At 42.1% G+C, this 12864-nt stretch overlaps 1 protein-coding gene across 4 annotated transcripts in view; it reads right to left on the reverse strand.

The window, feature by feature from the left end:
* Nucleotides 1-5440: 5440 nt before the first annotated feature.
* The window catches only part of LOC147618275 (uncharacterized), a 51292-nt gene continuing 43868 nt past the window's right edge, over nt 5441-12864 (reverse strand). For 3 of the 4 annotated variants that reach the window (XM_086774718.1, XM_086774717.1, XM_086774719.1), the window contains exon 24: nt 5441-6094. In XM_086774718.1, coding sequence (XP_086630844.1) covers nt 5911-6094 — 184 coding nt within the window. In that variant the 3' untranslated portion in view covers nt 5441-5910. The remainder of the gene's footprint in view (nt 6095-12864) is intronic. The other variant, XM_086774720.1, reaches the window with a different exon arrangement.

Here is a 12864-nt window from a genome sequence, read left to right on the forward strand (position 1 = left end):
AATTGCAATGGTTGGGCGTGCCAATACAGGATGATGCTTTGCTTAAAGAGAACCAAATTACTAAAAGCTGGATTTATATATCATGTTGAAAATTTTGAGTGGGTTTCTCTTGTGGTGGGTACTCCTAAAAAGAATGGTAAATGGCAGGTATGTGTGTGGATTACAATGCAACAGCAAAGCGAGATCATTTTTCTCTACCCTTTCAAGATGAGATTCGTTAGAAATAAAAATAAACCGTGAACTTGCACAAAAGGAATGAGAGGTTAAAGCTGCAAGCTAAAGCTGACGAAGGAAAGGAAAATGAGCATGATTTGTGCCCAGTGCATTACAAGTTATACACCATAGGGGAGCTCAAGTTAGTGTTTGATAATGCCAAACATAACCCCACAAGTGAAAGTGGAGGAGTCTATGCCTATAGAGGTTAAGGAAGTAGACTTGGTTGAACTAGGAGAAGATCCTAAGTCTGTCTACATAGCCAAGGACTTAAATAAGGTCGAGGAGTAATGAAGTGCCTGGTCATGAGCATTATATAGTTGGAAGATCTTTTTAGATACAAATTGCAAAGGAATATCAGAGAAAGGATACATTCATTACCCCATGGAGATTTTTTTCTTACCGTGTGATGCCTTTTGGATTGACAAATGCCCCTTCAATTTTTTGGAGGTATATGAATTATGTCTTTCAACCATTCTTTGGGAATTCCATCAGCGTATACATTGATGATTTTTGTATCTATAGTGCTCGCATTTCACATTGCTTGAAGGTGGAAGAAGGTCTATAATGATTGGATAGCTTGGGTGGGAAATTGAATTATGAGAAATGTAAGATTGCTAGGGAAGAGGTACTTCTACTTGGCCATTTAGTTTCACTGAAGAAGGGAATCTCAGTGGACCCAGCCATAATTAAAGTACTTTTGGATTTACCTTCCCTTCCAGTCATAAGGAACTCATTTATTTCATTCAAAAAGTCACAGATTTATTCATTTAAGGAACTCATTTATTTCATTCAAAAAGTCAGATTTATTCATTTACTTTCTCAGCTTTGGCACCCTTTACAGTATTTAGCCAACCAAACAACTTTTGTTTAGAATGAGGAGTATGATGCATACTTTAGTGAGTTGAAGAAGGTATTAAGAACTCTTCCTACTTTGTTGCCACCTGATTGGGACCAATAATTTTTTGTGAATCCAAGCATTAGGAAATATGCTATTGGTACCATTCTATTACAGAAAGATTCTAAAACTTCTCTTTTGTGACCTTGCTTTGTGCATTAGTCAAAGAGTTTAAGTCTTCTTCACTCGGGAGAATTTATACCCCGATGAGGATTAGATTTCAGTGCTAGTTGAATCTTTGTAGCCACTGCGGGTGTCCTACTGCACCTGTTCATCCATGGGTGGTGAAAGTCCATCTTTGCAACTGTTGCTGCATGGTTGATAATAGTGAAGAAGGGGAGGACTCCTCCTAGTTTCTTTTTATTTAAAAGAATAAATTTTTATCTCCTCTTTCATAGAAGATATATTTCTTGTCATTTTCTCATATACATTCTACTCAAAGCAGATATTTTTATTCAAAAGAGAGAGTGTGAGAGAGTTCTTTTTGTGTTTCATGTTGGGTGAGTGTTTCTTCTCTTCTGAAGGGCTAAGAGTGTGGATCACGTAAGGTGTGTGTTTGTGAAATCCTCCACGTTAAGAGCTTTTCTTCGACTCTTCGCTCATCAACATAAATTTCCCCATCTCTCTCTCCTCCAGATGTTCCCCATCTCTCTCTCCTCCAGATGTTCCCTTCTTTTCTTAGTTTTCTAGCACTAAGGGATTGGGGTTTTCTTTTCTTTTGAGAGTGTGCATGCATCTTGTGGCAAGGTGGTTGTTTTTTCAAAGAGGGAATAGAGGATGCTATAGAGGCCTATTTCGCTTTATTTGCTTCAATACATACATACATACATACATATATATGTATATATGCATACATACATATATATGTATATATGCATATATACATACATACATACATACATACATACATACATACATACATACATATATATATATAATATACATATGTGTGTGTGTGGGTGTATGTGTGTGTGTGTGTGTGTTTGTTATGGATATTGGATGTTTGGATATTACAAGGTTTGAGGTTTCAATGTGTGTGTGGATATTAGATGTTTGGATATTACAAGGTTCATGTTTCAACAATTCTGAATAAAAGTTTTGTAGACTTTTTACTCCGTTGTGTAAGCTGTAGTATTTGTGCTTTGATGGGTTGGATCATCATATAGGATCAAGAGCATTTCCCTTCTCTTGAATGAACACACAATGTGAGGTAAGGGACATACAAAACATTTTACTGTGTAGTTTTTATGGAGCACATCATTTTCGTCATCTTCTTCAAGTGTATAGGATCAAGAGCATTTCCCTTCTCTTGAACGAACACATAATGTGAGGTAAGGGACATACAAAACATTTTACTGTATAGTTTTTATGGAGCACATTTTTTTCGTCATCTTCTTCAAGTGTATACATACATATGTATGTATGTACACACACATATAGATACATATATACATATGTATGTATGAATGATGTATGTGTGTGTGTGTGTATGTATGTATGTACATACATACATACACACACACACACACGCACGCACACACACACACACACACTCATATATGTAACTATATGTATATATAAATACATATGTATATGTGTATATTATGTATACATGTGTGTGTGTGTGTGTGTGTGTGTAAATATATATGTAACACACACACACATGTATATATGTACGTGTGTGTGTGTATGTATACATGCATATAATATATGCATACGTGTGAGCCTAGTGTAGGGGGAGTCTAGGTTATATTGAAATGGGGGTTGCCAACTCATCTGTAGTCCGTGTGTGGTGAACCATGTGAGGACGACACAAGCATACCAGGATGGATGCACCCCTCTCCGCTATCGCTCAAGAAACATATAGTGCCAAGTATGGCAATTTTGACGAATCCATGGCCAGTATCCTCTGTATCTCCATGATAGTTTGGAATAAGGCCTCTACCACCATAGGTGCTGCAGCAAACTCTGCTCGAATGAAATGGTGAAGGGACAGATGGTTTGCTGCATACCAATTTGGATAGCATCAACATCTGTGGATGCTCTATGTGCTGCCAATCTACTACTGTGAGATAAGCTTGGTGCTGCCCAGAATGGGGATGCATACATCACCCTAGTGTGTCAAAAAGCCAACCCTTCATCCTGGGTTGCTAGAAGTGCACTGTATCTCTAGGAGGGCAAGTGCAGTGTATCCCCTAGTCAACTTGTCTTGTGATGCCTGTCTCATGGAGAAGCGTATGTCAGAGCTCATGCAAGTGACCCCCAAGTAGATATATGAGTTTGCTACCTCCACCTGGCTGCCCATGTAGGTGATCTTTGTATGTTTCCTCACACTAGGGGAAGTATAGAAGACCATGACCTTGGTCTTCCCAAGGTTAACTGACAAGCCCCTCTGCAAATAGAAATCATGTAGGGCATCCATGTGCTTTTGTAGTCCCTCTTGTGAGTTTGCAATAAGCACTATGTCATCAACATATAAGAGAATAGACACAAGTATGCCTACTAGGGATTCCCCAACACCTCCCGCTCTACCAATGAAGTCTGAGATCTCATCAATGTGTAGCCCGAAGAGAGTGGGGGATAGCTGTTTTTCCCCAATAGTACTAGATATCTCCTCTGAGAGTCCTCCAGGGCATCTCATGCTACCAAACACCAACTCATATAAAGCAATAATGTTCCAAATCATGTCTGATGGAACCACCATAGAGTCTCATTACAATTCCAAGGTGCCATCTTGATGTGTGTAGTCTCATAGACCCCGTGCCCCTATTTAGGGGTGGGGTGCCTCTTCATAATGATGACTCCCATCTTGGTTTCTTTGAGTTGAGTATAACGTTCCTCTTCCACCACAATGGGTGGGGCGGAGGCTCGATGTTTCTTTTACCACTGTTGTCCACTCCTTCACTTCATGTTTTACTATGTTAGCCCATCCCCTCACAAGTTGTTCTTTTATTGCTACTATACTCTCTTGAATCCTCTTGGATCTTTGCCTCTACTCTTGGTAAGCTCTTCCATGTGTGTGAGTTCCCCTTGGCACTCTTTGAGCTCATATGTGAGACATTCCACTTGCTCTTGGTAAACTTTTCCGTGTGTGTGCGTTCCCCTTCCTCCTTGATAGCACCTTGGCATTCTTTGAGCTCATACGTGAGATGTTCCATGGTAAGCTCTTCCATGTGTATGAGTTCCCCCTCCTCCTTGATAGCGCCTTGGCATTCTCTAAGCTTGTATGCGAGACATTCCACTTGCTCTTTCAATCAGCTCATCTCAATGGAGAGCTTCTCAACCTATAAGGTGTGGACTGACTTCATTTCCCCCAATGCTTTCTCATGGAAGTCCTCTTGGATCCCCAATATGTCCCAGATTGCCTTAAGGCCATCTTTGAGTACGGAGCCCAAAACTAGTTTCTCCATGCTTGCATTCAAGTGTGTTTCCATCTAACCAATAAGGTTGTTCAGTTGTTGGGATAGACCATCCCATTTCCCCGACCTTCGTGGCATTTTGTTCAACCAAGTGGGCACAATTTCAAAGCCCCATTTAGAGAGAGAGAGAGAGAGAGAGAGAGAGAGAGAGAGAGAGAGGAATATTTTGCTACCTTGGGGGCTTGAGCAAGGGCGGGTGGGGAAAGGGGAGCGAGAGAAAGAGACAACAAAGAGAGAGGAGGCGTAGGTGAGGCAACGAAGAGAGAGAGATGCAGCGAAGAGAGAGAAGGGGCAGGTGGGGCAACAAAGAGAGAGAGGGCAGTGCAAGTGGGGCAACGAAGAGAGACAAAGAGATAGGAGGCACATGTCTGACAACAAAGGGAGAGAGAGAGCGGGGGGTCAAGCACCTAGCAAGTGTGGTGACAAAGGATTTGTTTTGTTGGCTCCCATACAAAACTAAATGAGCAAGGTTAGAAATTTTATAAGGTCTAGAATTTAGTAGGCAATTACTTAGTTGTGTGTGTATACGTACACACGTGCACGCATCATGTAACATATAGATTCTAGGCCTTGATAGCTTTTACAAGTTATTTTTGGCAAGTATGATAACAATAATGTCGAATAATTCCATAGATCTCAATTTTCCCTTTTAGTATTTTCAGTTAATAGCATAACAATTTGGGCACAGGAGTGCCTTCAGTCTCATTAGTTCAAGCTTTGCTACAATAAGGAACATACAGAGCTAAAGTAAATAAGTAATGTGGTTCCTTTCATATGATAGGGATGAACTGCAACTATCACCTGCTCACTTCAAGCGCTTAGTGCTTTGATCACATTGGTCACAACAGCTTGGAAGACAGCTTGTTTGAGGTAATCTTGTCATCATCCCCATGCAAATTAAAGCAAAAACTGGTATCAATTTGCCATTCTACTTTTAATCATTTCCATTACACGATCACTCCCATGTTATTAAACTCATGGGTTGCATGAATGTCCGGTCAATGTACATTAAAGCATAGAAGAATGGAATGTATAGAGCCTGTTCAGCCACTTGATTATCCAACTAATCATCCCTTTGATTGCGCACATAGTTTGTGTTGAAAATCAATCAAATATGATTTAAACCTACAGAGTACATACAGTTGTCTTAGAAAAAAGTGGCTGCAAGTTTTTACTGGAATTGCCAGCAATGCCACCATTACCACAGCCAGAACCCCTCACAACAGGGTACGGCCTTTAAGCAGACACCAATTCTATAATGCCACATGCACATAAGCAGTGACATATTGAACAAACTTGCTACAAAACTGAGGAGCTTCAATTGAAGCTTCTAGATAAGGCTCATCAAAGGGTGAAATCTCATCCACACAAGACAGGAACTCACCCCTCTCCTAACAACAGATCAGCTAACCTCTGGACCTTGAATGTGAGTTCATCATCAAAGAGATAATTCCGGACATTAGTAGCCAGAAGCTGGATGTCATGTTGCAATGCGTCTAAGCTACGGTAGTAATTGTTATTTAGCCGATCTCTTATAGTGTCCAGTGACAAAGGAACAAGTGTTCTGCAAAAAGAAAACATGTAGGACAGTCAAAAAACATGCATGGAAGTCAAACCTAAACATTGTATAAATTCTCACTCTCTCTCTCTCTCTCTCTCTTTTGGACTTCTAATCTTTTCCATAATTAGTATTCTATGGACTCCTACTTTTGGTCTCATAGATCGATCTTTTGAAGACGTTAATGTTACTTTCTTTCCCTCTCTCTCTCTCTCTCTCTCTCTCTCTCTCTCTCTCTAGAAAAGTTGCCTCCTGAGTGGGGATTGTATAGGGACAGTTTTCCAATAAGAAGGGCATGTGGTTGCCTTTGAGAGCCGAAGGTTACAACATGCCGAGAAACACTTGCAGGTTTATGAGAAAGAACTTCTAGCCGTGATTCATGCTCTTACTTCATGGAAGCATTATTTACTTGGGGCTGATTTCATGGTGAAGACGGCTCATCAAAGTTTGAGATACTTTCTAACCCAAACTAAGCTTTCCAAGGTACATCAGTGACCATTTCCAAGAATGTGGTTGCATATGCTCTATCTAGGAGACCATAGGTACATCAGTGACCATTGCCAATCACAGAGAGTTGGATTCCATGAGAGATCACTATGTGTATGATGAGGACTTTGGTGGGAATCGGGATTATGCGGAAGCTAGAGGATGGTCAGACAGTTAATCACTATTCTTTGAAAGAGGGATATTTGATGATGGATACACGGTTATGCATAACCAAGGATTTGAGGCAAAAGTGATTGAAGAGTCACATGCACCACCTTATGGAGGGCATAGAGGTATTTCTTCTACTACGCAAGCATTGGAACGGTACTTCTATTGGCCTAGCATGAGAAAGGATATATTGTCAAAAGGTCAAGTATAATCATCAAAAGACTTTAGGACTGCTTATTCTTGGCAACAACGGGGCTGCGCGAGGGGGAGAGAGAGGGGGGGAGAGAAAGAAGAACTGTAGAGAGAGAAATGGAGAGAATGTTGCACGACTCAAAGCTGATTTGATTGATGGTGTTGAAAACCTTAGAATTAGTGATTTTGTTATCAAAAAGAGTCTCCGATTTGTCCCGAATTTGCTTGGTAGTTTGCTTGAAGCCTATGTGATGAACGAGAGTGACTGCTAAACTGAGACCAATAAGTGCAATAGCTCTCTCACAGCTTCTGCTTTTCTGGCCCGCTGGCACCCGTATTTTCGTCATCCCCGAAGATTATGCTCCAAACACGCTCCCTCATCAAGAGGAGCTGCATCTTGGTCTGCCAGGTAGGGAACCCAGCACCGGAGAACCTATCGATTGTACTCATTGATAGAGCCATAATGTTGTAGGCTACAACACAGAAAACGATATTGACTAAATGATGCTGAGACAATATTGACTAAATGATGCTGCTGTTGTGAAGTTATGGATGGTGTGAAGGAGGCGGTGAGGAAACCATCGAGCAAAGGGCTGGGCATGGCAAGGAGCCGATAGGTGCAAAAGCTCCGTAGGTGAAGCTGGCGAGTGGCGGCGACAAAGAGGAATAGTGGAAAGGGGTGCCAATGGTACAAGGCCGAGTTGGATAAGTGACGCAGGCGCAACGGCGAGGGGAGGCGGTCACAACAACGAAGACAAACAGTAGCGATGGCAGGAAATAAAATCCCCGACTAAGTAGCGAAAATTGCCACCTGTTGGAGTAAAATCCCTAGCGAAGTGGCGAAAATAGCCACCTCCAAGGTAAACCCAAAGGAAGGGTGGTTCAGCCGGAAACTTTGCACCCCCTCTGTTCTGCCTAGCCGGCTGGCACCCTGTAAGCCCAACGGAGCGTGCAGTAACAGATGCAACCACGTGTACAAGAGATAAAGATAGAGAGAGAGAAGGGGGAGAGAAAGATGGAAATAGGGGATTCACACAGTACACCACGCTGAGCGGGGAACAAGCCCCGCCCCCTATTCAGGAATTTATTTCAAGAACAATCAACGGGCTTTCCCAAGCCAGGACCAATACAACAAATGAATACAATATCAAACAAAGGCGTCGATGACGAGATTGGACCGTTGTCGATGTCGAGGCACAAGATATCTAATGCCGAGCTCACCTCGAGGATGACCCACAAGAAACTTACACCGGGCTAGTACCAAAATCCAAAGAATCCAACTGATGTTCTCAAGTATCCACAAAAAGCTCTTTCTTCCCAATCCAATCCTTTCACTAATAAAGGAGGAGGTGGCGGTTCTTCAAACGGAAGTAACCCCCCTCCCAAAGAAGGCGGCTGAAAGGAGGTGCTAGCCAATAGTTGGTGGTGGAGGAGTAAACGGGCAACCAACAGGTGACAGAAAATCCAGTAAACAGGAGGCAAAAACTCCGGCTCTATAGCTACGGAGATGCCGGCAGGCAGGCGGTGAAAAATTGGGCTCTAGGGCGGAGGCGGCTCTGGGCGGAGGCGGCAGGGCGGTTCTGGGTGGCAGCACTTCTTCATAGGAGGGGGAGGAGAAGTGGTGGTTGGCGCTGCAAAGGGGCTGTACAAGTAGTACACAAGAAAGTTGATGATGTTCTTGCTTTTCCCAAGGAGTTCTCCACGTGCTTCTTCTATGAGTCTCCGAGATTTCTTCAATGCTCCACCAAGAGGTGCTTGGTTCTTTAAATACATGAGGGGAGGCCTGCTTTTACCATGCTTTGCTTTTGTTTTTACCACTTGGCTTTTGCTTTTATTTTAATAATAGTCAAAGTTCTTGATTTTAACTTCAGGGCCTTGCTTTTTGGCCCTGGAGGTGCTTTTTGAAAAAGCGGCTTATAGCTTTTTGACTCTGTTCAACGAGCTCTTTCCAACGGTGTCCTCAGCTTTTTGGTCAACAAAGTTTGACTTTTGCTTTTTGACCCAGACAAATGCTTTTCCCAATTCCAACTTTAGGAACCCTGTTTCCATGTGTTCATCATCATGTCCATGTGTCGTCCGGGCATGAGTTTTATTATGAGAAAAGAGCATGGAGGACCAAATAGCTACATTCCCTCCCTCTTATATCACAGTTGTTCTCAATTGTGGCATAGATATGGTACTAGCCCCATCTGGTGCTCTTGTGCATCTAGTCTTTCCTCATATATGTGGTGCATTGTGCTCTTTTGGCAATGTCTTTGTTCTTGATGGTAAATGATCTTCATAGCCTAAAGTAGGGGTTAGAAAATAAATGTATACTCACTTTCTGCAAGAACTAGACACAAGCTAGTTAACAAACAAGTATGCATCATTCGCATCTACTGGGTATTGGCCAGGTAGTCTGGAGCCCAGTGGACTCACACATGCCATAAATCCAAGCATTGACCACGCATCAAAACAGCACACAAAGTCAAAGAAATTCAGAAATACATCAGTATGCAATGCACAAATATTGATCCTCCTGTTCATGGGTTGTTCTGTCTGGTTTCATCGAAACCGTACTGAGTCATCTGGTCACTAGGATTGCTCAGACTTCCCTCAAGGCCATTTGGTCTCTAGGACCGCCCAAGAGTCATAACTAGTCATCTGGACCATCTGGTCGCATTGACCGCCCGACTATGATATCCAATATAGTCATATGGGCCATCTGGTCGCAATGACTGCCCGACTGCGAAATCCAATACAGTCATCATCTGGGCCATCTGGTCGCAATGACCGCCCGACTTCGAAGTCCAATTACATATGGCATCGTTGCCGTCCAATGGGTCTTCTGGCATCATTGCCTCCCATATACAAATGTTACTCCTTGGGCCTTCTGGCATCGTTGCCACCCAAACTAGAGCATGTCCAATTAAAATCATTACATATGCAAGATAATGATCAATTCCATTTTAGTATAAACATATATACAATGAAGAGGGCTAGGGCTACAATCCCTCCCTCTTAAATCTGTCTTGATCTCAAGACACATCAAGCCTGTACTTCAAATACATCTAGACCAACTGCTTCCTCATATGCTCGAAGAATATCTGGATAGTCCTTGAAGTACTCTTCTGGCATCCATAAGTGAGTAGTTCTTAAACTTCAAGAGGAATTTCTTGACCTCCTTCCTCTTTTTCTCACGGAATGGAATACAATCTGTTCCGGTTGTAAGATTTCTTCTTGTTCTTCCACTTCTGGTGGATCCTCCAATATAGGCTCCTCTGGGGATAGCCCTGTATATGGATTCAATAAACTGACATGGAAGGCATTATATATCCTCCAATGATTTGGAAGGTCCAAACAAAAACATACATCGTTGATCTTCTTGGTAACCTAAAAAGGTCCATAATATCTAAGGGCAAGCTTAGGTTTCTTGTGTTCCTTTGCTTTTGACTTTCTAAGTCTTGCTTTTTCAAATCACAATAACACCCAATCCCCTTCTTTAAAAGGGGCCTTCCTTCTATGCTTGTCTCCTCTCTATGATACAGACAGAGGTAGTGGAAACAGTTTGAGATTCCACATATTGGGTTCCTCAGGGTCGCATCACATCTATGGTAGCTAGCACATGCATCCAGTTCTCACTGAAATCCGGAGGAGGAAGTGATGCATACATTTCTGTTTCCTCTTCCTCTTTGGAACTTTCCACCATGGGCTGGCATATTTGTATACGCATGTGGTCTGCTCGGTTGTGACCGAATCATTACCGAACAATTTCCCTTCCATGGGGTGTGCTCTCCATGTTCTCATATCTATCTTTAGAATTTGCAAATCCCTACTACGAACATACACATGGTCTAGTGCCCAATTGTGCACTAGTTTGGATTCCCTCATGAAGGGTCTCCCCAATATTATGTCATATGAGTTTGGCCCTGGAGCTGCTTTTTGAAAAAGCGGCTTATAGCTTTTTGACTTAGTTCAACGAGCTCTTTCCAACGATGTCCTCAGTTTTTTGGTCAACAAAGTTTGACTTTTGCTTTTTCTTGCTTTTTGATCCAAACAAATGCTTTTTCTAATTTCAACTTTAGGAACCCTATTTCCATGTGTTCATCATCTTGTCCATGTGTCCAAGCACGAGTTTTATTATGAGAGAAGAGCATGGAGGACCAAATAGTTACACACCCTATCATGGGCTCCGCTACGTCGAGCAATGAAAATCGGCAACAGTGGCGGTTCAGGTGGAGACGTCATGAAATGGCAGACGCAAGGAGATGGCTGGAAGAATTGCTAGAGAGAGAGAGGGAGAGAGAGAGAGAGAGAGAATGTTGCACAACTCAAAGCTGATTTGATTGATGAGTACAATGCCTTTTTGTAGGTATAAAACCTTATCATAAGACTGAACACAATCTCACACACAGACATATGGGTTGCCACATGGCACACTTATCTCCTCATAAGAGGTGGTTCTCATGCATACACAAACAATAACACATATAAGGATTGTATCACATGGAAGAAGCTCCGAATATCCCAACACTTGTGCCTCTACCCGTGCCATGGGAAAGTATAGCAATGGACTTCATTTTTGACTTGCCAAAGTCAAAGTTTGGGAATGATGGTATTTGGACCATTGTGGACAAGTTCAATAAGCAAGCTCATTTCATTCCAGTAAGGAAGACCATCAAGGTAAATCACATGGCAAGGATTTTTCTGGCACACGTGTTTAAACATCATGGAATGCCCAAGTCTATTGTTGGTGATCGAGATCCCAGGACCACCAGTTTATTTTGGAGGGCATTGTTTGATAATATAGGGGCCAAATTGGATTTTTCTTCCTCGTATCATCCACAAACGGATGGCCAGAGTGAGATAGTAAATTCAGCCATATTGAATTTGTTAAAGTGCTATGTGGCCGAACAGAAAACAAAGTGGGAGAAGTATTTTTCACTAGTAGAGTTTGCCTATAACAATACGGTGCATAGTTCCACAAGAAAGGCACCATTTGAGGTTGTTTATGGCAAAGTTGTACTACCACCACTTCTAAGGACTAAGGATGAAATCTTTGCAACAAATGAGTATGTCAGAGATCTGGATACAGCTTTTACACAGGTGTGGACAGCCATAGAGAGGTCATCAAGGACTAAGTAGAAAAAGATTGCGCATAAACATAGAAGCACAGTGGACTACAAGGAAGGTGATTGATATTGTTTAAGTTTGAGAAAGCAAGGCTTCGAAAGGAGGGCAAAGAGAAGGTTTATCCTAAGTTGTCCAACATGTACTATGGACCTTTCCAAATATTGGAAAAGATCAACGATGTGGCCTTTAGACTAGCATTACCCGATCATTGGAGAATTCACAATGATTTTCATGTGAGTATTCTAAGAGCTTATAAGGATCTCGAACCTTCGGAACCAATGAACGAGGATCCACTGAAAATTAAAGAGCTAGAGAAAGTTCTTCAACCAAAATAGATTGTCTTTCATAAGGAAAGAAGGGAATCACATGGCTAGGTTACTAGAAAGTACCTTGTTAAGTTCAAGAATTATTCGGCCATGGATGCCAAGTGGGTGGGTGAACTTCTTTGTGGAGTATCCACAGGTTTTACAAGCATATTAGGAATTGAGGACAACTCATTAGAAGCCGATGGGATGTCACCGATCTTTGTATTTTGACATCCAAGGAACCAGGAACAACGGAGAATGCTCAAGGTTTATATTCCACTATAGGGAATTGAGTATTCTTTTTTTTTCTTCGGAAAAAGATCCTTCTATTAGTTAATGAAAGAACGCCACAAAGGGCTAGATCTCATGTGAAGGGCGGGGATTAAATAATCAAGAGGGGAAAGAAACACTTCTCCTCCGCCTGGCCGCTCTATGAGGAGAAGGCTATCTCATACAGGGGGAAGGGGAAAACACAGGTGGTTTGTAATGCCAAGTGGGGTCACCACCTCTATC

This window comes from Cibotium barometz, chromosome 35, assembly GCF_041138505.1.
Source record: "Cibotium barometz isolate CiBa-2024 chromosome 35, ASM4113850v1, whole genome shotgun sequence".
NCBI lineage: Eukaryota > Viridiplantae > Streptophyta > Polypodiopsida > Cyatheales > Cibotiaceae > Cibotium > Cibotium barometz.